Source organism: Aphelocoma coerulescens, chromosome 5, assembly GCF_041296385.1.
Source record: "Aphelocoma coerulescens isolate FSJ_1873_10779 chromosome 5, UR_Acoe_1.0, whole genome shotgun sequence".
NCBI lineage: Eukaryota > Metazoa > Chordata > Aves > Passeriformes > Corvidae > Aphelocoma > Aphelocoma coerulescens.
In genome coordinates this window covers 13,226,450-13,253,366 of record NC_091019.1, presented here as the reverse complement: position 1 = coordinate 13,253,366, position 26,917 = coordinate 13,226,450, and the positions used below count along the sequence as shown (strand labels likewise).

General features: G+C 40.0%; 1 protein-coding gene across 11 annotated transcripts in view; it reads right to left on the bottom strand.

Moving 5' to 3' along the window:
• Positions 1-26,917, bottom strand: part of GALNT18 (polypeptide N-acetylgalactosaminyltransferase 18) — a 235,843-nt gene that overhangs the window by 110,244 nt on the left and 98,682 nt on the right. For all 11 annotated transcript variants that reach the window (XM_069016617.1, XM_069016614.1, XM_069016616.1 and 8 more), the window contains one exon: positions 5,904-6,096. In XM_069016617.1, coding sequence (XP_068872718.1) covers positions 5,904-6,096 — 193 coding nt within the window. The remainder of the gene's footprint in view (positions 1-5,903; positions 6,097-26,917) is intronic.

Genomic DNA, 26,917 nt, shown 5'->3' with positions numbered 1-26,917 from the left:
CTATGCATTGTGATAATTCAATTTAGCCAGTCATTAGTCATTAAAATTACTTTAGCATAACTATGCATTAAAGCAGCAAAACAAAAATGATTTCCTGTATTAATCTCTGGGACCTTCTACAAATATGTACATAAATTATGAACACAAATTATTTTCTACAAACTTTGAAAATCTTTCACCAAGAGTATCACAGCCAACAATGGAAAAACCCCATTTTTTGGTTAAAAAAAATCCACTTACAGCATATATTCCACTTTTTTTTTAAAACATAAGATGCAATAAGCATATTATTAAAACATTTGGGGTTCAAGTGTTGTTTGAGGAACATACATGGGAGCAAGCTTTAGTTCCAACAGGGTAAGAATGTCTCAGAAGAACAAGCAGAAACAGAATTGTACTTTCTTCAAGAACTTGTAACATTTTGTCCATAGCCAAAATGGTGAACAGAAGTTCAAATACATAGGAGTTAAAAAAATCCCATTCTGGCATAAATGAAATAAAGAGCACTAAAACTCTGGCTAAAAGAACAGAGTACTGTAAGAACTTCAGCACGACTATTTATGCATTTATGTTTATAATTTCATTATGTGATCATTTCTCCTTTTGCTATTATCTGTATTCTAAGTGCTGAGCTATGCTAACAAGGCTGGCATAAAAAGGTGGGTTTTTTCCCCTGTATAAATGTACATCATTATTAACTTCGGTTATTACAGCAGCAGATTTGATATCACTGCCAGAGATATTAAACACTTCTAGAGCAGCCATTTGAGGAGCTACATCCTGACAGGAAAACTGAAGCTCAGCTCAGAATCCCGGAGGGTGGCTGCTCAGGCAGCACACACTGCTGCTGGGAGCCACTCCGAAGGCAAAGGTGAGATGAGAAAAAGAAAAATCAGAGGTAGAGAGCTAAGTTAAAGAGAGCATTAAATATGACAGAATTAAACATTAGGTATTTAACAAGAATGCTGAATACTTTGGTAATTTTAGGACTTCTGTCCAAAACAATACATTACAGGCTTTTGTGCTCTTTTTAAATGACTCCTTTGAAACATCAAATACAACAAGCAATATTAATGCTCTCTTTTACCAGTAGCAACAAAAGAACTTGGTCAGAAATTAACATGGAGCCATATCCATCACTAAAATAAATCCAGCAGAACAGAACTCTTTCATAGGGACATGCGGAAGCAAAGGTTTATAGAATGCAAGTCTGTAGGAGCTGGCTTTTGGGGAGGAGCAGAGGTAACATACAAATGCCCAGCCTGAACCTCACTATTTGAAATCATATGTTTTTCTTACATCAGTTTTAATAAAGAAAAAACTTTATACAAGTCTGATGCATGCGACACCCAGGATTGTGTTTAGCACCGTAACGCTGAGGGACATTTTGGACAGGTGGACACAAATAAACAACTTTTGTCCTAAACCACATCACTCTCCTCAACCAGCCAGTGCTTGACTTTTCTTCCTTGTAGTCCCATCTGCATTCAGGGGACCTCTTGCCTGCTCTGTTTGTGCCCACTTTATCACAAACCTAGGTTTTCTGTCCTCAAGGCTTCTACCATTGTCCCTTGCCAAACTGAGCCTCTAAGTAATCAGTTTGGGAGAAGTGAATTGTTTGAAAGAAGTGCTTACAAAATAGCCAAATCCCTTCTCTGCACAGCAAACAGGACCTCTCTGCACTTGCCTAGATGCCAAACAGCACTGGCTCAGCCAGGAAAAGGGCAAACCTGCTGCAAGCCACATGAAGTACCATGCTATTTGACAACCTCCGAAGAATTTAAACATCTGAGCTTTAAATGCTTCTTTTCCCTTCCACCCTTCCTACCTTTGTTTCTTTCTTTTGCTTCTTTGCTTTCTTCTACTCAGTTATACTGACTGAAAAGGTTGTATTGCATTTACTGGCCAGGCTCCTTTGTAACAGTCCATGCAGGAGCAAAACTCTTTGAAACAGTTCCTCTGCTCGGTCCTGCTGCAAACCTTTCCCACTACGCCTCCCTCTCTCATCACATAAGCAAAGAGGAATGTTACCTCCCTCTCCCATGTGTATTTCAGCACAACGGATCAGGCAACAAAAATTTACAAGCCAACAAAATAGAATCTTAAGTGCATCCACTCGAAAGGAGTTTGGTAGACACCTCAGGACCCCTAAACAACCTGTTATAATGAACTTCTGCACGAGTGTGTTTCATTCACATTTCACTCATAACAAGCTTTGTGGGTACTGCCTGCCCTACTAAAAGTAATGAGCGCAACAGAATTACAACTAACACAGAACTATTATCCTCTGTTCCTGCATGCAGCAACGGCAACATTGCCTTCCTCAGTGCTTCCAAGTTCATTAGAGCCAGAAGCTATTTATGGGTCTGTGATGCAGATAGGTTATGGGCTAACAGATGCACAGAAGGGTGGTGAACAGCAGAGCACCCAAATTCAGCAGCACAAAAGGAGGCCCTGGCAGAGATGGTGTAAGCAATGTTCCGCAATAAAGCCTGCACTGTCATACTGAGTATTGCAAAAACTGCACCCACTTCCGGGTGCTGAAGTGTCCAGGGCAGTTAATCTCTTATTTACTTCTAAGAGATTATTTTGGACTGTGCTGGGGACACCCTGTACTAGCACAAATACAGCGAAAAGGAACCAAATTCAGAACGGGACATGAGGCTCACAGCTGTAGAGAGGGTCAGAAACCACTCTGCAGTACCTAAAGCATGAGACGGTCCCTCTGAAAGGTCTGACAACTGCCACAGCCTAACCCAACTCTACTCTGCTGGATGTTTCCATCTGACTGATGATGACCTTTTTCTAGAGAGGCCAGAGTTCAGAGGCTTGGGCAGAGTTCACTGCCCTAACTACTAAATGTGGTCTACTGCCTCTTCATGACACCCACACTGGAGGACTGGGCAAGGCTAGTTTTTTCACCCTCTTCTCCGTATGTGTTGTGGCTCAGCAATCTTCAGTCGTCCTCTGCTTTTGTCATGGCATTTAATGTTGACAATATCAACCCTAGAAAACGCTGCATGTTATAATTTGGTGTTACTACACATGTGGAATGGCCTTTCTCACTGCAGAACCTTGCAAAGACATGCTGAGCTCCCCTGCTAAGATCTGTAGATGCAAATTCTCAGAGCACTGCAGGCAGAAAGGTCAAAGCTGAGTCACACCAGTATGATATAGAAGGGGCTACTAATATCACACTTTTGGCAGGTCACTTAATTCTCCTGGTCTCAACTGGGGCTAGCAGTGTATGAATTACCTTAGATTTCATTTACAAATGCTGTTGTCTTCCCAAATTCCTGTATTTCATACCATAGGTTCTGAATACAGATGACAGACCACCACCGATCCCAGACAGAACTATGTGAGCTCCACTCCTTTATCTACCTGTCACAAGCCTTTGCTGGGATTTCACTGTCATGCTGACTCTTGCAGAATTCACTGCTAAATCCTGGCTAATGAGCTTGCTTTTGTGCATTTCTAGTCAGAACAGAAATACCACAACTGACCAAGGTCCAGCAAAGCTGACTAACTTGGTCTCCATGCCGCTTGCTGCACACTCTCTACACACCAAGCTGTCCTTGGCTTTCATGCTGTGCTGCTTGAGCCCAGTACCTGCCCAAGGATAATTTAAATACAGCTATACAGACTCGCCAAGTGACTTACACACTTGGCTTAAAAACCAGGTGCTAGAAATCCCAAACATACATTAGAACCATACTCTCACAAGGTAGATTTTTTTTTTTTCTCCAAAACATTCATGCATGTGTTCTCACACAAATGAGAATTTGCCTGTCAGGAGCAGGAGCTCTTTTTTTCAACAACATGACTTTCAGAACACCTGTAGCTCTGCACTCCACAGGGTGCTGTAGATACAGCAAACACTTTGCATGCTGCCTGACAACACACTTCATTTCCCTCAGGATCAGAACTCACTACAGCCCAGTGTCAGAGTCCCTGCTTGCTCCCTAGCCACAATGGGTGGGGAACCTGCCTGAGCTACCATTACTAAGCCATTATTTTTGCATGTATGTGTCCCTAAACATACTGTGATGTCTATCATGTTTCTGGCAGACAGTCAGCAAAAGATGAAAACTTTCACAGGAATTAGGATCATGATTCATTTCTAACTGGAGTTTCTTTTAAAATCCGAACCTTATATTATTTTCAGCTACAGTAACATTCATTTTCTCCATCTTTTTAATTTTTAAAACACATAGTTATAAAAAATTTATATTTAAATCATTCATAAGAGTAATTTCAAAAGAGCTATAAGAACAGAAACATTTCTATCACTGATGTCTAGTTAAAAAGATTTCTTTTTCCTCTGGATTAGTTTACAATTAAAAAACAAAAAAGAGACTGTCCCTACAGGCACTGCTAAACTGATTTAACCAAAACACAAATACAGTTGGGTGGACTTCGATTTCCTTAAAGTCAGTATTTCAGCAAATATGCAACAAAAATATTTCTAAAATGCAATACATAATAATATATAGCATAGATACTGCTTAAGTGCTGCCTGAGATGGTGTTCATATATTTTTGCTATCATCAACTTAATGTGCAGCAAAATGCACTGCTTACTGCTTTAGTTATTAAAATATTTGGTTAGAATAAGTGAATAAGATCCCATTTGATTCAGTAAGTGCCCAGCATGTTTATTTTTATGATTTCCTTTTTTAATGAGCTGCAAAAAAAGCAGTTTTCCCTCCACCCATTTCTCCATCTCCAGAGCTGCTGTTTGTTCAAAGGATCAGATGTATCAAAAAAAAGCTGAGCATTAAGTGTCTCTGAAGAGTCCTACCCACACAGGCCTCAAATGCACCGAAGGGAAGGTTGTTCCCTCCCTTGGTCCCATCCACCTCCCCAGGCCCTTGTGGAATAACACTGGATGTGTTCACCCTCCCTGACACGCATGATTCCGAGCACAGAACTGCCCGGGGCAGGAGGCTCCCCGGGCTTTCAGCTGCTTGGCTCAAAGGTGCATTTCACCACTGAAGCTCCCAAGTTTCACTGCTGACTGACCTTAATCAGGCAGTTCTGGGCTTGCAAAGAAAGCAGCTCTTCTTTAGCCTGATTATCTGATAAAACTGAAAATTAGCATTAAAAGGTTCTTTTAGCAGAAAAAGCACACCTGCAATCTAATGTAAATTGTAGGTGAGCTTAATCTTCCAATGGATCCTGAAGAAATTTTAATGAATACTTACTGGGACTTCTAACAGGACTGACTTAGGGCACAGCAGTTTTTCAGAAGACAATTGAAACTTACAGCCTCCATACACTTGATAGAAATTACTCATTCTGGCCATCCTGTGTAACCCACATCCAACACAGCACTTCCAGGTGATGAAGAGCGGGAAGGCTGCACAGCTGGGGCCCTACACTGGGATGGGGGGGGCCCCGCACTGGGATGGGGGGGCCCAGCACTGGGATTGGGGGGGCCCCGCACTGGGACTGGGGGGCCCTGCACTGGGATGGGGGAGGCCCCCGCACTGGGATGGGGGAGGCCCCCGCACTGGGATGGGGGAGGCCCCCGCACTGGGATGGGGGGCCCCGCACTGGGATGGGGGGCCCCGCACTGGGATGGGGGGCGCCCCGCACTGGGATGGGGGGCGCCCCGCACTGGGATGGGGGGGGGCCCCGCACTGGGATGGGGGGGGGGGGCCCGCACTGGGATGGGGGGGGCCCCGCACTGGGATGGGGGGGGCCCCGCACTGGGATGGGGGGCCCCGCACTGGGATGGGGGGCCCCGCACTGGGATGGGGGGCCCCGCACTGGGATGGGGGGCGCCCCGCACTGGGATGGGGGGCCCCGCACTGGGATGGGGGGCCCCGCACTGGGATGGGGGGCGCCCCGCACTGGGATGGGGGGCCCGCACTGGGATGGGGGCCCCATAGGACTCACCCGCTGGGCCGCAGGTCCGGCAGGGGCCTGTCCAGCGGCAGGCGGTCGCTCAGGTAGGCGTTGTAGCCGTAGTACTGGAATTGTTTCAGGGCGATCCGTCTGTTCTCAGGGCTCAGGTCCTGGCCCCAGTGAGCAAAGAGGGAGGAGTCGGTGAATGCCTCGGCAGGGTTGTCTTCCAATTTTGGTGGAGCTTCTACGAGAGACAAAGACAAAAGGCAACAATTTCAGACTTTCATTCCATGAGTTCCAAGGATCTGTCATTTTACAAAGGGTAACTTTAGCTCCACTTGCTGCCTCTAAGTCTTCCCATGACATGCACCCACATATTCTTGTGTCAGTGTAACTATTAGCACCTAAGGCTCAAAATTTAGCATTAAAATAAAGTTAGGTAGAAACAATTATATTTTATCACAATCTGACTACAGGCCAGGACTGATAAATCTAAATTAATTAAATTTCAGAAGGAGCCTTATCAGAAAAGAATGTTATTTTGCTTTTATATACTAAGATGAACTATTTAATTTCAGCCTGGATTACGTTGCTAGGAAGAGACTGAAGTGTTGAAGGGGAAAACACAGCATCTGTACATAATGCACAAAACAGCCGCCAAAATCTGTGTGGAAAATAAGTTCTTTAAAACTACATATTCAACAGAGAAAATTCACTGGGCTTGGCAACCACATTTAAATAGCAAACCAGTTTCAGACATGCAATAACTTTACGGTCCAGTTTACCAATGAGGCTATTTGAATTTTTACTCCATATTTAGGTGTATTCGATGATGTTACTGGGATCATCACTTTCTAGTATTTGTGTCATTAGAAAAGGTTTTCATTTCACAAGGCCACACTTCTGGCTGCTATGCCAAGCAGAGAGGAGGTGGAAAGATATACCTACAATTCAATTTAAGAAGAGTTCCAGTACAGTATTCCCTCTTAATGTTTAGTTGCTCAGAAAGTCTGTTCAAGGTGACTTGTGAGCTCTCTGTGACAGACACATCACAGCTGACCACATAATCTAACCCAGAGAACCCCTTGTTTCTGTTAACACTTTACAATCCACAGAACACCAGTAAAGCAAGATCAAATGCCTTACTTGACTCTGATTTGTCAACATAAACTAGAGCCTCACAAAGAAAAAATACCTTCTTTCTCTGGAAGTTCTAATTATTTATTAACAGTCACCATAGCCATTAACAGTAACCCAATCAAATAAAGAACTCTCCGTTCTGAAGAACTGTACTTACAAACACAGAGACTTTAATTTTTATAAGTGAATCTTTTGAAAAACTGCCAATGTGTCTAATAGGCAGAAACTTCAATTGTCCCCAAAGTCCTCCTCAGCACCCAGCATCACCTAAAGGCCTGAGAGCTGGTTTAAGCCTCATGGAAACACCTAAAGACAACAGTTTATGTACTAGCAGAATATGCCATCAGAATCCTGACTCCCAAAGAATCCAAGAAGCATCCTTTGATCTCCTACTAAAAAGGACCCAAAATGCAAAAACATGAATTGAGAAGATTAAGTTGTTTGATTTGTTCAAGATGTTCTCCTTCTTCTCCCTGGCAATACTGACAGGAAACTAATGGTGCTTGCTTCCCTACACTATGTTCCCACCTCTGCAAATATGAAATGTTTCTTTACCTGTCAAAGTACTGTCTCCCAGCCTGAATTTGGGAATCAGCTCTCACTCTTCAAAGATGAAAGACAAACTAAACCCCTCAGTCAAAGGAGGAAACTCTTCTGACAGGCCCTGCTACCACAGGGTAATGTCAGAGAGAAGAGCTTGGAAATGATTAAAGTTTGATAAACTCAGATCATTTTAGAGGGTCCTAACTTGAAAAAGACAGAATAGCATTTGAATACCAGTTCAAAAACCACAGCAGCATGGGAAGTCACAGATGTCTCTGTCTTTTCATGGATGAAGAGCCATCCCAGAAACAACTGTCTTTACCAACTCACTCTCACACAGGCATATATTGAATTTTATCTAATGATTTTGTGGGCAAGAGTATTTCCTAAAGTGATCTATGAATCTCTTGCTGTTTTCTGATTGAAAAAGTGCTCAGTAATCCAGGTTGTATCTCAGTTTAAGATTTTCTAGCAAAGGATATCTGTGAATTTAATTTACAGGCACTACTAAACCACTTACCAAATGCAGTAATTTTTTGTATGCTAAGCAAACATGTTATTTCAATACATTGCTCCACAGGAAAAAAAACAAAACAAAACATTAGCAGGAACTTTCAACTACAATACCAGTCAATGGAATTGACCATGCATCTCTGATGACAGTCTTTCTTTCCTTTATTTGGCTGAAAACACTTGAGGGAAGCAACTTTCTTCAGCCAGTCTCTCACAAGAAACAACGATAATGATTACAAGACCATCAGCTGCCTTTTGACTAGTCATCAAGAGCATTGATGCCTTGACCTCTGTAAACAGGTCATGGCCTGAGGTCTCCCAGCCAGGCCTCCTTAACACTTCTGCAATCGAAGACTGGTCCTTGGGAGCAAAGGCTCAAAGGTGACCCATGAGCAGCACTGCCTGAAGCAATACAAAGGTAGGCACATTCATCTGCTCAGTTATTACCAAAAAGGAGAGATTAGTTCCATTTCTCCTGTGGGAGGAAAACCTGCTATCTGCAGCACATTACTGCAAATGTTATCATGGAGTTTTCCCTACATTAACTTTACACACCATGCAAAGCTCTGTACTCAGACATGAGCCTGGTATTAACTCTTGGCACACTGACATCCTTGCAGGTAAATCAATTAGTACCAGAGATTTATTACACAGATGTCAGCTGGCTGCACACTTAGGCCAAAGAAGTCTCCTTCCAGAAGCCTGGCTGGTCATGGCATCAGCCTGGAATTGGTCACACACCGCTTACCTGAGCCAAAAACGCCCCAGCTTGTTTTCCAAAATCATCTCCTTAGCTCATACTTACATTTCCTAGTCACACAATTAATCTTAGTAGAAAACTATTTCTTCATGTGATCTCACTGACCAGCCTCCAAGACAGAAATTCACTCTCTTTTTTCTATTACTCATTGTATAAAATAAGTCAGAGAAACCAAATCAAAAAATACCACTGAGATAATAAGGGACAGACATTTTGTTGTCTGATTGCTGCTTTGTTCTATAACCTCTGAAGAAAGCAAGTATTTAATTTATTACCAATTAACACAATCATTTAATTAAAAACTTGTATTTAACCTCCATAAAAGCCTTTGAATTTCATTAAGAGAGGCTCATTCTTTCAGCTCCATTCAGATTTCAACACTTCTTCCTAAGAAAAGTCATCATAAACAGGTTCATGATAACTATTTTTCTCTTCAATTAAGAGAATGGAACAAGAAAAAGGTTGCAAAAACAGTAGCCCAGACAGATTCAGACATGCTGTTTTTTCCTACAAGTCCCTAAGTTTCATTTTGGTTCTACCCCTTATTTGACTGCAGGTCTATTCACAAAAGCAGCAGTGTTTCATATCAAAGCTTTACCATTGTGAAAATCCCTTCCATGGAAACAGAACTGCTTTACAAAGCCTGCAGTGTAACCTTATCTGCTGATTTCATTAAGTGCCAGTAACAAGAAGGTGGATACAGTAAGTCAGCAAAAACACCCTGTCTGCAAAAATACCCGTATGTCAGCTAAAGACATGCAGAAGGCATCCATAACTGCACTAAATGATACGTGCTCAGGTGGGACAGGCTGCTCACAAAAAGAAGAATGAGCTGGAAATGATGCCAGGATGTAGGCAGAAGGGCTTTGATCACATGCTGCTCCGAATTCTCCAGTGCCCAAACCTTTGATTTCCCAGGCCAGAGAGGAAGCAGCAGACCATGATTACAGAGGTGATGCTGCAGCTCTGCCTTGCCTCACCCTGCAAGGTGGACTCATGATGTGCATCTAAGCAGACTATCATGAAAGACAAAACAAACCTCAGCTCTCTGATGAGGCCTAATGGCCTCAGACTCTGGCTCTCTCTCCCAGCACTCAAAAACTCTGTATTTCCTACAGGCAGCTTCCAGCTTCAGCTTTCAGCTTCTATGGAAGGAGGATCCTTTCATCCTTTTCCTCTACAAGTGCCCTTCATCTGTTAGGCAATCCATACCCTCTCCACCCTCTTGCCAAGAGGCTATTCTGTGTGACAGGTAAAAATCCCAGACTTGCACTGGGTGGTAGAGCCATGATACAGTGTTCAGAAGTGTGAAAACTTTACCTCAACTTTGCCACACAGCAAGATGCACAGAGGAAGATCACACTTTTAAAATCTATTGTAATTCATGAAACACCTTATCAGCATCCTCAAAAATTGCAGTTTGACAGTTCCTGTCTTGCAAGGCTGCTTCCATGCAGGACATTGCTATAAATCCTGTATCAGATGAGTGAACCTCTAAATGAAAACATCCTTGTTTGCATGGCATGGTGAAACACCAACAAGCAACAGCAGAAGCAGCTCACCAAGATGCAACACTGCATCAGCCATGCAGAAACATTTACTAAGAAGACAAAAATTGAAAGTTACAGTAATAGATCTTCCCTCAAAAAAGTTATTTTACTTATTCACTTGTCTCCCCAAAAAATCACAATCGTGCTGGCAAGGTGTCAACATTAATATAGCTTTGTGCTGAAAAGTGAACTGTACTGTTTTGAATATTCAGGTTAAGCTAATTCCTCTTGGCATTCTAGTTTTGTTCCAGAAGAAATTATTTTAGCAGAAGTGCTGCTAAGAAAAAATGCAAGATCTAAGTGGGTTAAATTCTGCTGCTACTTCTTACCTACAGCTTAGTAAGTCATACTGAAGTTGCCAGGGTTCCTCAGAGAGACTGACAAAGCCTGTCAGACTCTGTCTGCACAGGTGACACAGCAGCAGAGACCTAATCTTGAGAAAAAATAAACCTGATCCAAACTACATACAAAACGCACAACCACACTGAGAGGATTCAGCTCAACATCCAGTCTTTGCATATTCCAGCACACTCTGCAGTTAGTGCAAACACAGGACAGATCAGACAGACAGGGAATGGAAAAAATCCCCAACAACAAAAAAATTGTGATCCCTCTCCTGAACAGCTGTCAAGAAATCATGACAACACTTTGAATACTACACAGACAAAACTTTAAACTGTATATGACAGCACATACAGAAGAAAATGCTAAAGCTCTCTCAATTTTAAAAATTTTTTTGAACTTGAAACACGATTTATAGGCTATTAATTTAGATGCTACCTTTATTGCATTTTAAAGTAGCCAATACACATACATAGTGGTATAAGTTATTAGCATGCTACTAACATATTTTCATTTCTTTCTATTTGGGTTTTTTTCTGATGAATAATCCCATGCTTATTGTGCATATGAGGGTGGAAATTCAGTCTAATTCTGCTGCTTAGCACCCAACAAGGACAGATGTTCATGAAGAGAAGGTGGATGCTTCCTGCGCTGGCAGACTTTAATAACCCAACAGCTCCTAAAAAGTCATGGCACAGAAGTTACTTTACACCGAAGAAAGGTATTTGAAGATGACTCTCAAAACACGCTCAGCGCTAGAGGGCAGTGTAAGAAACAGGAAAATTTGGGTCTTAAGTGAAACCTGAGGGTTTTGAGACTTCTTAAGAAATTGTTAAAGAGCTCTCAGAACTTTAAGTACCAAACTTATAAACTGCTAATTAACCAGCAAATTCCATGATAGTGGTTATTTCCTATGGGTAAGAAAATGCATAGGAGAAATAAAATTTTTATTATGTTATCAAGTCAATGCTAAACCATATGATGTGGGTGCACACAAACAACATTTTATAGGAACAAGGTCTTGGTAAGGGCTCTGTATTTCTTCTGTATGCACTCCATCTGGCCTATTCTGCTCTGAAAACACTATAAATCCTGGCCACTATTGTTCCTGCTAGATATGTTCCCAATACCAGCCTATTTAATTCCCCTCTAGCCATAACTGTGCCATGGATATGAATCAGGCTAGACAGGTCCATGCATCATTCTGGCAAAGTTAACATAAAGTTACTACAAGCCAGGACAACTTTAAAACAGGGTAAAAGCTTCTAGCTGACTGGAATGAGATTATCTACGGAAATATAAATTTGCAAGTACAACCCCTTTCACCTCAGATGAAGACACAGAACTCTCTGACAGGTACCAATACTGCACTTTTAAGGCTTTCTGTATCCACTGACACCAATACGTTGTCAGGGACCAATTTAGTTTTCTCCAATGTGTAAAAGGCTGATTTTCAAAAAACACACTATGAGGATATTAAAGACTAAGGAGTACAAAGTTCCAAGTCTTCAGACTTTCTAAAACACAATTTTCAGCTTGTCCAAAGCAATACCCCTCTGCATTCCTTCTACTTGGAAACCAGATTTTAAGACAGCATCAATTAATTTAAAGCAACACATAATTGTTTAACTACAAACCTCCAAGGTAAAGAGTGGTCAGAATAATTATTTATTGACTATAACTTAAAGGATTACCATTGTATCATTAAAAGAAGTAAGTTTTTTAATGCAAAGTTGTTTTTCTCATTTCAAATAGTTCTGTACAAAAGGGACTAACTTAACCTGTAGGCAAGCATACCTCAATTTTTGGAATAACAGTCTAATAATACACTAATAATCTGCCAAAAAACGACCTTAAAATTAATTTGGTGACTTTATTCAGTTGTGACACGCAAATCTCAGTACCACAAACTGCAGTGTAAGTGCCCTGAACCAGCAGCAGTACCCATAATGGAAAGAAGGGAATAAGATGGGTACAGTTACCTCCCTAATTCCTCAGACAAGCAGCGTGACAGCCTTGTTCCAGGTCATGGTTTTGGTTAGGAGGTATAAACCCCCCTGCAGTGCTGATTAGATCAGATTGTCAAGGAAAATGCTAAACCAATTTAAGGCCATAATCTCTGATCTGTGCAATTTTGTGAGAATTATGGCACTGGCCTAACATGTCTCCTGTCTTGGATGAAAAAGACATCATGTCATCATCACACATAACTGCCGTTCTTTTAATTATTTGTGACAGCATTTTCAAAATGCCCAGAAAATATCATGATAGTGAACACTGTACAAATGAAAAGAATGTACAAATTAAACCCCAATTTTGCAAAACCAACAGTTTTTCATTAGGTTAGTTGGTTACACTGAGTATTTTTCCAGGTAAGAGTGGAAGACAACAGAAATTCACAGATGAGAGACCAGTTTGCACCCAGGAAACAGAGCAGTGCCAGAAATTGAGATTGCTTCCACTTGATGCTCAGTAGCAAAGCTGAATTTCTAATGATGACTTTCCTCACTTTCTTATCACCCTGAAAGAAGTAAGTGGAAACACAGGAGACCTACATATAAAGAGCACTCTGCAAAGGCAACAGAATAACCCAGGTTCCACATCAGGGTTTGCAGTCTGAAACCTCTCAGAGCACAGCAAGTTCCAGTGCAAGAAAGAAGATTAAAAGGTTCAGAATATTCCCCTGATTGTAACTGCATGTGTTCCTAAATTTAGGCATCTGTTAATGGACTTATTAAAAAAGGAAACTCATCTGCACTTAATGAATAGCAGACCACATTTTGCTTCGGGATTAGTGGAGTTTGCATCTGTGCAGCTGAGAGGCTTTAAAAGCTCAGTGTGCTTTATATCATAACCCCAAATCTATGTCACCTGGAGTAAACATGAAAGGCACCTAACTATTTTGAGAACTGTTTTGCCAGGAGCTGTCAGGCTGTGACATGGCTAATTATTCATATACATATGGCTTTTCCTTCTATACAGAGCTGAACAGTCACACCAAAAGTAAGTTTCTGTTTCTTTGTGTGAATTTAACTCTCCTTTACAGTCACCCAACTCAAAGCACCAGAAATAGGCTTCTTCTTTCAGTAATCACACAAAATGAGATTTTTCTCTGCTTGCCAGGCTGTACTGAACTCCCTCAGATTAGTTCTACTTCAACAACTTCCACTCAGTTCTTTCAATCGTCTGAGGAATTTTGTTTTGGCCACTTCTTCACAAACACAAGTTTTAGAGAGTAGCAGCTCCCTCACTCAAGACATCCTTTTCTCTTTTCCCAAGTGCTTCCAACATGAAACACTGCAAGCTTCTTCACCCCTTCCATCATCGCGTTCTCACCAGCACCTCAGTACACAAACACTTTGCTAAGTGGGCCTGTGCTTGACAGGGCTCCTTCTTAAGGAGTACTTTTCAAACACTTGCAGATGTTATTGTACATTGGAGCTACTTCACACTCCCAAGAATGTTCCTAAGCTACCCCAAGAGACAGATGAGCTTCGGTTTTAAAGGAAACCTGAAGAATTATGAAGAACAGGGCTGTTTTGAAGAAGAGCCAGCATGCACTTCTGTCAAAGCATCTTCATCACCACATGCCACTGCCCTCATCATGCTTAAAGCACTGGACACAGACAATGCAGCAGCAGGGAGCAAGTACATTTTAAAGGTTTGCAAACTCCAATTAAAAAAAAAAAAAAAAAAAAGAGAACTAAGCGTAACATAGCTTCTCCTCTTGGCAGAAAAACATGAATGACAAATTAAAAGCACTCTCCCATCTTTGATATCAAGTAAATGATCTGTGCTAATGTTAACATCAATAATACACTGAGCCTATCAAGATGTCAAGAATTCTCCTTGAAATGGTAAGAAAAATTAAAGAAAATGCAACCAAATTAAGTTCTCTGATTTAATAGGTATTTGGGTGAACAATGTAAGATGATACTTTAGCTTAATTTTGGACATAGAACAGTAAGTCAAAAACATGCTGAAAGAAGACAACAAATCATTTGGAGAAGCAGCAGTCTGCATGAACAGAAGGTAAAGAGGAACTTCTAGATTACATCCAGCAAATACTTTTGTTACTCTTCTTAGCTCATTCTCTATCCTACAAGTAGGAACTTGAAGAAATATCTATTACCTGAGAATTTTCCTCTTCTGTCTTAATTTAAGAACTGCAGATAAAATGGCTTCAAACTTACAACATTCTGCCTTTCTTTTGCAACTTTAAAAAAATTTTTGAAACTGCATTAAGTTGATTCTTCCTCTGCTTCAGTTGTGTGAAGAATGGAAGCATCTGACTGGCTGATTATTTCTGCTTTGTTTTTTTGGGTCTTGGTTTCTTTTAAAGTCATCACAGCCCTGTTAGAATTTTAGCAAAAACAAAGTAACAAAAAACCCCCAACAAAACCAAAAATACCTCAAACCCTAATTTACAGCCAGATTAGTGAATGAATCAAACTTACAGCTAGAAATTCAGTTTTAAACAGAAATAAGAAGAAAGAGGAAAGATGATGAAGCCAAGAAAAACTGGAATTACTGCCAAAATAGGAAACTAAATGAAAATAATGGAAAAGTCAATTTATTATGCAAGATACATACAATGGGCAATTTAGTTAGTAATTTCTCATCATAAGGCAACAAATTTCCCTGCAGATCTCTGTGACTTTAGTGTGAGGAGCATTATTGAAAAGGTCTGAGATTCACAAATCAACCTCTCGCAAATGCGCGAAATCAACACAGAAGAAGAGAAGTAGAAACATCTTCTACAGTTTTTAATTTATTACCTTTCCTGCAACATAAAACAAAGTTATACTTTGGTAAAATTCAGCCACATCTTTCTTCTTCCTGTCCTCACCTGACACCTGATGATGAGCTTCTGGTAAATGCACAAAGTAAAAAGGATGAGGGGAAAAAGGCTCCCTCTCTTACTGGCACATATTTTGAAAATGTGCAAAAATTTTCTTCTATTTTTTTTCTAATAACCCTGTGCATCACACATCCTGAAGAGAAAATCAACTTGTTCATTTTGCCTAAGATAAAAATCAAAACTCTTTGTTAAGAATGGTTTCAGTCCCTACCAGCACTGCACCCCAATTTAATCCAGGTCAAAGGAGCACTGTGCCTCCTGCACTGCACCCACAGAAACATCCACATCTCACCGAGTCACTGTGTACAGTGATCACAGGTACATCAAGGATGCACTGGCATCCATGGCAAAGCTGCTTAAACGAGCAGGAGCAAAGGAGTTCCTATTGATGTCTACCAGGTAAAGATCTACAAGGGTATTTAAAATATTCTACTGTAAGTAAAATTCTCATCTAAGCTATATTAAAATGTACAGGAGTAGAAGTTGCTTTATTTTAAAAAGCTGCTGAAGGATACCACAGTTACATTTCATGTACCTGCACAGAAGTATTTTCTACCAGTTCTCCTGTTCCACTGTAAAAGAGAGCAGAAGCAGACCTGGATCCTACAGTCTGTGCACTAAATAGAGAAGTACACTTAGGAGGCATCTCATATACACATAATGCCACAGAGGTGCTGACTAATCCTAGCTGCTCTACATTGAAACAGAATTATCCAGGAGTGTTAGCAAATGTCAGCAAAATGCCTAAAAAAATAGGTAATTAGAACAGACTTTCACCAGTTTTGTAGAATACCTTCAGTAATAGACAATCAGAGACTTCATTATTTATTATCATTACTTTTAGTAGAGACTATTTAGGATAGATACCAGAAGAAATACTCTGGTAAAACACCTGAGAATTGTGAGATATCCAATTTTGAATTTCTATAATGCTTTTAGGACTTGTTAAGCATGATAACAGATTTCATTAATCCCAAGGTTATGTCCAAAAGGAGCAGTGGTTTTTTCATTTGCTCCACCTGCCCTGCAGGTGTTTGAAATCTGCAGGGCTTGCGAAGTAATTACTGATCAGTCACTGGGGTGGGATGGGCTAATTAAACTCTATTTGAAAAAGAAAAGAATGGAAAAATCATTTCACCATAAGAGTCAAGATATTAACTGCACAGTAGTAGCAAAGGAAGAAGTTCTAGGACCAGCCAGCTCTGAACAGAAGACTAGAGAGGAGCTGATGTCCCCTTGGAATAACTGTTCATCAATAAACCCAAGGATTTTCTATATTCAGAGTGCAGGTAATTTTCTCTAACAACAAATGAAGTTTCTTAACAGTTTGTTTCCAATTAATCTTCACTCCTGGAGAAAAGCTGCCCTTTAATACTTTGACACTTAAACACAGTTGGCAGTCAAGTAAAGAAAACTGCAGTAAAGGCTCCAGGAATTTTGTAAACAAATCCTAGCTCAAGGCAATGCCAGAGAATTACATTTCTTACCTAGAAAATGGATTATGGGATATTTTCATCCAATAAAAAGAAATATGAGATCAATTGAAGCAAATTAGAAAGCAGGAAGTGATTTCCCTGGCAAGAGAACTGAGGCTCATTGCCTTATTCCTAATAAACAACTCCAAACCTGAGCCAGAAGAAATTTCCCAGCCCCTCTTCCCCCCCACTGTGTTTCTTTGTGTCCCTGGCAAAGAGTTTGGTAGGCCTGATGAGGAGGTAATGGCTTCCTCCATGAGCAGAGCCACAATTTGGCTGAAATACTGTAACTGCCTCTACTTCCCTGTCCACCTGACTAAAAAGCACACATGCAACCTGTCTCCGTGTTCAGCCAATGGTCATTGTGTGAAAGAGGTCAGCAGGTACACAAAGAGCTGGAGATTTAACTCCCAGGTTGCTTTTGCATGTTAAGTTCATTTACCAGAAAAACATATAAACTGCATTTTAAGAGTTAATGCTCCCTGATAGCAAGTTTTGAGTGTGCTACCCAGAGCTGGAAAACTTGCCAGTGTTTATCCAAACACTCCTGAAAGAAACAGAGACTGATACCAAGGAAACTCCTACACTAGGTTTGGCTCGATCCTAGTATGGAAGAGTGGCCTGCTAAAAGGTTCAGCACAGCAGTGTTTCTCACTGTTACCAGCATCTCTCTGCAGCGGCATCTCTGCCAATCCAGGAGTCTAAAAAAAACATTCAAGGAAATACTCATGAGATCTTGCTCATCCCATATAATTTACATGAGAGTAGGTTAATCAGAATCAGAGAATCGAGCAAGATCTTGTATGGCTTCTTCTCCAATAAATGTTGTTACAGAATGTCCCTTCAGACATTTGCACTGATAAACACTTCTTTGTTTATGTACTTTTCTGCCAAAGACCTAGCAAGCTGTGAAGGAAGGGGTGTCTGTTTTTCCATCACTGCTTTCTTGGCTTCAGTTACCACCAGGTTCTCCAGTTCTCCAATGCTCTCAGATATAGAAGCACAAATACCAGATTTCCACTTATTTAGGGCCTCAGTTTCACCTACAGTTAATGGAAGATTTGTCATTGGTATTTTCCCATATAGTCTCCAGTCTAATTTTACACAATCTTTATGAGCCAAACTGTCCACAGCCACCAGCACATCCTTTGGCCTTCTGTGGAGGATGATGGTTGAATTGGGAACTTAGACTAAAGCTTAGACTACTTTTCTCCTGTTGCTGCTCATAGTGCCCTTCAACAGCAGTAAAGGAAAAAGAGGCTTTAGTTTTCTTCCTAAAATAATTCCTTGATTATCTCTGCACAACTGAGCTCTTGCAGAAAAACCAGAATGTTTTCCCTGTAGATCTCATTTTGCCATTGTAGAACAGGAACAGCAGCACATCCCCCTGCCTTGCAGCAGTATTAAAACAAAACTACACTTCAGAGCTGCTCAGTACCAGCCATCACTGAAATGCTTACAAAACCAATAAAAATCCTCTTTCTTCTCATTTGCAAAGATGTTAAGATCAGCCACTTTTCACAAATTCCTCTGCATCAGCAGACAGGCTGCACCACCAACAATCTTCAATTGCTTGCTGTCCCTGTCCCACAAGAAGTTAATCCTGACAATGTTGGTTTCACTGTTTCCAAGCCACCAAGCTCCAACACTCTCTGCATTACAAGGAGCAGATGTTTATGTTACAATTCCATTTCCTTAACTAGCATCAGAGGGTTTGTTTTATGCGTAAGGAGATTTACTAGATTTTTCCAACCTCTTTAGAGTGTGGCTTGTGAAGAATATTAGATATTTCAGTAGCACCATTTTCCCTGCAAAGAGTCACATGGGCTCAGATATTCGTTATCTTACAGCCTGGTAAAAATTTGGTTCTGTGAACAATGATTGCTACCAAGAGGGTTTCCATTCCCAACTGACCTAATCATACAGGAAGTTAGAATATACTGCACTCAAATAATTCTGTTCAGGCAAAATCCCTTCTTTAAATTGTATCTTTTAGCCCTAACAACACGTGCACTTCTTTGCTTAATTACACAGCCTGCTTTATTCCTTTCTTTTCCCATTCCCTTGTTTGCTTGCTCCAGAAGTATGCAAACCATCTGTGCAGACAACATGGTCTAATAACTGTCTGCAAATCTGTTCCCTCAAAGTGACACTACCAAAGGGAGGCCAAATAGTACCAGCTACTGAGTGTTATGATTTATTCTTATAATGCTAGAGCATTCAAAACTTTTCTGAAGCGTTCCTGAAGAGATACTTCAATTTTATTCTCATAACACTTGCACGGTGTAGAAACATATGCTTATTTAATCACTTTTTTTGGTAAGACTTCAGTGTTTGGGATGATTAAAGAAACTCCAGGGAATTTACATGCTCCATTTACATGAAGAGGAAGATTCCAGAGTCGAAAGATACATCCTTGGCTGACAAAAAACCAAAGTGCATTTATAGAGCCTCTGAAAGTGCCTATCTTCAAATTTTCACACTGTTTTCTCTTCAATTGTATTTTGGGAATCTATAGATTTACATGAAATTCTTAACTTTTTTTTTTTTTAATAAATTAGTAAATGTACAAGGATATACCTAAGTGAGATGCTACTTACACAGTCATACCACCAGCCAAAACTTTAGTAAACAGCACTATAATACTACAGGAGAAGCACTGACATAATCTAGTTTTGAATACAACTGATGTGAAGAACATGTGCAGCTTTTCAACCGCAAACAAGTGTTGCAACTGGAGCAAAGATGTACTTTTGACCAAAGCTAAAACCTGCCTCATAAAAAGAGCCCCTTTTTCCATGATTTGGGGGGAAAAAACCCCACCCTAATTTAAATACACTCAACAGATTCACAGGAGTTTCTTATTAAAGGTATTTTCCTCTGGTAGCTCTCACACATTGATGCTCACAGCTTGTAACGCTTGAGAAAAGCCATGTTCTATAAATCTTCTTTAAAACTTCTATTTCCAATTATTAACGTTACTCTCAGCATAACCCTAAGTATTAGGATCTCTCTTAATATATTTCTCCCCATATATTTTTGCCAGTGTAGGGAATGGTGGAAGCAGAGGACAGGTAGGAGAAAGAAGAGCAAACTCTTTCATTACATTCCCTCCAACCAGCAAAGCAGAACTACTTTGTGGAAAGCAGTAAATTATGCAGGGGGAAAATAGTCAATGTAAATCTCTTTTCTCTTGGAGTAAAAGGACACTTTACATGCCCCAGTGTTGCTCCTTCTTGTGTTTTCTGCAATGACTACTCACATCTTCCTACTGGGGACCAACTCAGCCCCTGCTAATGTTTAATTTAAATACTAATTTCCAAACCACACTTTTGAAGCAAACAGTCCTTAATGGAGAAGATAAAACATAAAGGAACATTGAAACAGTAATTCCAACATTAATTTAACATTTAAGGAAAAGCAGTTATTCTTTCACGAGTCTCAGTGAAATGAACAGCTTTATATAAAGTATATTCAAACTACAGGACTTATAAAATTATGATATATCTTCCCAAGAGGTAACAAGACATACTGACAGAAGAAAATAGTGCTGCAAACGAAGGAGGGATAACCCCAAACTTTGTTTCACTTGTGACTGGCTGATGAATGATCGTGTCTTGCCAAAGCTTAACCAGATTTCTAAGGTCTACTTTTTAACATGATCATCGGTTTGTCTTCTAGCCATACTTGACAAATAAACTTAATTAGTTTGGATTTATGCAAGCTTCTTCACAGACTTTCCATGTATAAACATAAAATTCAATTTTTAAATTTAATATTTCCCATTAGAAAAGAACAGGAGAGTGAGGAATGAGATTTTGTCATATTTGTCACATAATTTCATTTGATGTCATTCCTCTTTCAGTGATTTCTATCTGCATAATTTAATAGTTCATTAACATATTACAGCCACGGAATCTCAAACAGATGGTAATCATCATATTTCACAATCTGTTAGCATCCACTTGCTACGATCTTGTTCTTCCCATCTTCCATCTGAACCACTTCCAGCTGATCAGTGGCAGGGAAAAGTGTTATTAAAATTAAAATGGCAGGGTAGAAGATCTGCACTGTAACAAGCAACACCCCAAATTTTCCTGTGGATGTTTCCAACCAACATAAATAGGCTTCTGTGCAGCTTTTAGTATCACTTTCCATGTGCATTATTTAAAAACAACCATATAGGTTAAGTTGTTGGGGCTTTTTTTCTTCTCATCTTTTCAAATATTTAAAAGAATGCTTTCCCCTGTAAGAGAAATAGTTCTGCCTTTGCATCTAAAATCATTAGTATTTCTTTTATCTCAGAAACTGCCCAGATCATACTGTAAATATTGAATCAAACCAGTCTTCAGATAAAGTCAAGACTATAAGCACAGTTAATTGAGCATGAAAACACACATGGATCCCTCAGCCAGGAATCAAGCTGCATTTTCTGCACCCCATCTCATTTTCCCCCTCTTCGTCCTCAGAGTAACTTCCAAACAAGTCAGTGCAATAAGCTGAAATATTTATCCTATGAGACTTTGTGAAAAACTACCTCTGGAGGACTGAAGACCCCACAAGGACATTTGCAATTTCTTTGTCATTGTTGATGATTCTACATGATAAATCCAGGCAAAATCAGGGCTCTTTCCAAGGTCAGGAAGTTCAGTCTGCATTATTATTAATGCCTATTTACACAAAGTCACATCTAAGAATTTATTCCCTCAGATCAAGAAAGCAAATGGCTCTGAAGCTGATAAAAAACCTCCAAATCTGTCTGCAATTACTCTGTTTTCACAAAGAAAAACCTGACCCACGGTCCTCATCTCAACAGAAAAAAAAAATAATAATCATGAAGGCCATGTGAATCTCCCGTTTCAATTTAAATAAATAGTCTTTGATACCCAAACTTACAATTTTCACAGCTTATTTTATATTCAGTGCTTAATGCAAAATTGACTTTGATACATTTTTCTATAGCAGTCATAGAATAATTTTTTTTTTTTTTGTTAAAAACCGTTTCACAGAATCATAGTGTTTAATCTCATGTTGGAAGAGACCCATAAGGATCACCAAGTCTAACTCCCTGCTGCTGGCAGGACTATTAAAACTAAACCATGTGACTGTCAGAGCATTGTCCAGATGCTCCCTGAACTCTGGCAGGCTTGGGGCCCTGACCACTTCCCTGGGAAGCCCGTCCCAGTGATGCCTTAGGTTTTAACTTTTATATTTTTCAAATCCTGTACTGCCTAGTGTGTAACTGAAGTTTTGTGTAGCCTGTTAGCTGCTGTTCTCTCATGCTGGTTAGACATAACAAACCTCTCTAGGTTTCCACCTCAGGGACACCAGGCCCCAAAATGCGTAAACTAAAAGCCTCTAAGGGTGGGGGGAGGGGCAAACCTGGGGTAATTACATTATGAACTGAGGTTATAATTGGAGAATTAACCTTGATATGCAAATGGACCAAACTTATAAAAGTGTGAAGAACCTGTGACCCAGGGTCCATCTTGGGCATAGCCTTTTGACTGCCCAGGGTGCACCTTTGAAGGCCCTTCAAGTAAATACCTCCTTTTATTCTCTTATTCTCATCTAGTCTGTGTGTTTTAGGTGGCCACCTCAGGCATCACCAGTGCCCATCCATACCTGTACTTAGCTTATAGAAAGTGACACTGCAAAAATGCAACTTGTAATTCTAAGTACGTCTGACTCTGAGATATGTAGAGAAATGTGCCTATCAGGTTGCCTTTCCTATATCCTACAGGCTGCCATGACCTACTGAATGTCAGCTTCTTGGTGATTTATGTTTCCATCAACATTGAACACCAGCTAGTTCTGAATGTGTAAAAAAAAAGAAAAAAAAAAGAAAAAAAAAGGAACACCCACTAGGAAGTATCAGGGAGCTTGTTCTGAGCAAAGAAACTACTATAACAAAGACACTGAAGAAAAAAGATTTGGAGGAGAACCACAAGAAAATACTGGGGCTTACTATTAAAAGAGGAAAAATCTGCCTTTTTAAGAGTATGTGTATTGGAGATCTATTATCTACCAATTTAAACACATATTAATTTATGCCTTACTGATTAGGTATATCAATCTATCACGGTATTCTAACACTTAAGAAAATTTTGCTAGCTACATTTTAAAAATGTTATTTAGAATTGTAAAGGGTAGATACAAGTGGAGCATTCCCACAATTCTACAACGAAAACATTTTTCTAATCAGTTAAAATTCACTGAAGCAAATATATTCATGCAAGCTTTTAGCTTATGCATAGATGAGATTAATTACTTGGATGAAAATTCAAAAACTTGTAGAAAGATCATTACTCTTTCTGTGAAATTAAATACCAAACTGTTCTCTTAATAAATGGAAGTCTTCATGAAAAGCCAATGAGAAACTATTGAATGAGAATTTAGATTAGCCTTGAGAATTCTGTCTTCAAGTTAGGGAAGCCGTTTGCATTCCTAACAGCCACCAGCACTATCAAGCTCATTACTTAACGAGGGCAATCCAGCCTGTAAAACCAACTGGCAACTCCGATGAAACAGCTTTTAAGTCAAGAATGCTCTCTGGTGACACACTACTGATAATGGTTTTTATGTCAATGGCTACAAGAGATGCAAAACATGCAAAAGCCAGAGATTTTATCGGCAAGGTCGGACTATCAGACGTGCATGGCACTCCCCAGAATACAAAGGGAAACATTGCTTGATTCTAGTAGTTACCGAGTGCAATTATCTATCCTCTACCTTGCAAAAATTAAAGTGATCTATAAAAAAAACATATTAAAAGTATTTTCCATGGGTTTGACTGTTCTATTTATGCTTCTTTTCAAGACCCCATAAAGCAACTTGTAAAACTATGGTCCCCCATACTGAGAAACTTGGTGATGATGCTGACACATCAGCTTACTAATTAGCACATAGTCTCCAACTGCAGCTATGCTTTGCTTATTTTTAAAGTCTTTTTCAATAGAAATCTCTATAGCTCTGTGATGTTCTTCTTCATGCAGTTAAAACCTTTACCATATTTATTACCTATCCTGAAGGCAATTCATGACAACAAGTTTTCCAAAGAGTATTAATGTTAATTTGTATTACTCAAGCCCAACTCTGACTAGAAAATTTTACTTGATGGACATTAAAAATAAGTTTCATACTGTTTTAAAGCTTTGACATGGTAATAAGTAAGCTCAGCCCCACTACACAAGGTATGCTGTTATTTTCTTGTAGAGTTTCAAACAAGTATGTTTCCTTTTCAAAAGCAGAAAAGCTGCTTTTATTGTCCTGATATTTTAGCAAAAAGTTCCCCCTTTTTCTCCCCAGCTCTATGTTAGTAGGAAGCCTATTCTCCCACATGTGCTACAGAAACCTCATTCCACTGATCCCCCAGCTACTCTTCAGTTTGCAGATATTTGCAGAAATGCTTTACAGTCACAATATTTGTTTTTAAACTTCCTTCTCCTCCCACGTGAACTTCTGTCCTCCACCTGAAGCTCATCTCTTTACAAACACTGCTCTGCAACAGTCCTCTCTGGGGCACATATCACTATTTAGACTGGTTTTTTCATGGTTCTTTTCCTTGATTCTCTTGTCAGGTTTCCAGTCCCCTTTGGAACAATGCCTGTTCTCCCCTGAAGAGATCAGGATCTTATTTTGGTACCTGCACTTGCTTTGTACACCACTCAAAAACAGAGCGGATGTAGTTTGCCTTTAGAGAGTCAGAGGAGATTTCACAAAAACAATACAGGAAGATGGTAAATCCTTTGTTCCCAGTACAAAGGGACTGTAAAACTAATCCATCTTACAGAGATCACTTTAGGTCAAAGAGAAGCCAAGACTCAGTGTGTAGATTAAGGCAGAGAGACACATTGGCTTCTCTTCCCCTTCAGGCCTGCAACTGCTGTATCCCCCAAAGGAACGACCAGAGAAACAACCCGGGGGGGTGTGGGGGGCAGTTTCAGCTCTTGTGCAGATTCCTGCCATCTGCAGTTTCTCCTTCCAGGAACAGGAATGCCTTAATTTCCTCTGCACCATGAGGACAAAGACAGGTGTGGCAATATGATGCTGGGTACCAGTTCTGCCCAGCTTACCGGGACATTTTGTCTCCACACATGGACAGAGCTTTCAGGGTACCATTCTGAAAACAGTGCAGCATGTTGAAATTCTCTGCCAAATCCCACAGGACATGCTGAACAAGACCCAGTATTGAAGGAAAAGCAGTGTTAAGAGCACTTGGTTGCATTTTATGGGACTGGCTACCAATTGTGCTTACTTGCAAGAAGTTTTTAAATTTACTACTTTTACTGATTCAGAAGGTGGGAAATGATCCATATTTTATTATCTGCTTACATTTTTGCATAGCCATCATTCTGGCTAGCAAACAAAACCCTTCAAGAAGATACTGTCCAACTAAAAAAAAGACTGACAAGCTGAGAAAAAGTGACAGCAGAATGAATTCTTCTTCCATGAGATACACCTGGCTTGTGAAGCTGATCCTATCAATTTGGCAGATGGGTGGAAGAAGCAGCCAGTGCAGACAGATAACCTATTACCTCTTCCAAAGAATCTTGGAAGGTCAACCAAATACCCACAGTGATCATGAGATGTTGTGATAGCTGGGTAATCCTCCTACAGGGAGCAACAGCAGTGAGCACAGCAGCAGGAGGTCCTGACACAAGCATTTAACAAGCAGCCTTGTTTTCAGAGGAGAACACTAATTGATATGAGTGCGACTTGCGTGAGTTAAATTTGCTGGGTCGCATTCAGTTTGTAATCCTTTCAACCATAATCCACCCATAATAATAATACAAGTTTAGTGCTTTACCAAAACATTTCCATTTCCACACACAAAGCTGAAATCACTCATTAGCTGCAGCATTATTAAATCCTCACTGTTCAGTGACTTGGTCAGGAATGCATTTTGGCAAACGGTCTGAGGAACAACAGATTCCAATGGTCTCTTACAGTCTCAAGTATCAGGACAGATGTTCTTAGTTTCTCTTCATCAAACATACATGCCTGCTACCTCTGTACAGCTGAGCTGTACTTGTGCTCCTAATGACACCCACTGGGAGCTGGGAATGCACAGCCTCATCCGGTATTCCCTACAGCAAAACAAAGACATTGATTTTCCAGTTCAGGCAACAGCAGCAGGTTGCCTCAGCTTCTTGCCCAGTTTCATCTTCAGCAAAACATTTGCATCTTTACAATTATTAACCTCATCACGGTATTAAATACTGCTTTATTTTTCATTTTTAATAGAAAGCTCTGTCTTTCTCTAATATCTAGTTTGTAGTTCTTTAGGGGTAAAAGTATCATCTATCAGGTGCTCAGATGACGAAAAAGAGCTCTTCATTCTGTTCAAGATCTATTGTTTAAAACTAGAGGTACATTTGGCATATGAGTCCCACACTCTAAGTGATCAAAATACCAAAGTGTCATCAGCCTCAAGCAGTAGACAAACTCTTCCAAAAAATGAAGTCTGCAGTTGCTGCTGAACTGGCTCAAAATTAGCATGTGGCACTGGCATTAAGACAATAAATTTAAACCCTTTAAATAAATAATGTCTTTAATATGTTCTTGAAGAGAGAGTTTTGAAATAATTTTTGTCTGGATCCTGTTATTTATGATGAAAAACTAGCCTGGGGCCAGAAATAGAGAAAAATGCTGAAAGAGTAAATGAGATACAGCAATTGAAATGAAAGTGTCTCAAGCATGATGCAGCAGTATCTACCCAACAGCTCTCTTCTCAACCTGTTGGACTCTGCAAGGCTGTCAAAGCAAAATTTAACACCTTTAAGAAAAATTCAGGAGTACCCACCATACTCGATAATCAGATTTTTAGCTGAGACAATGTGTATTTATACATTTTTTGTAAATGCTGGATTTGTTTAAAG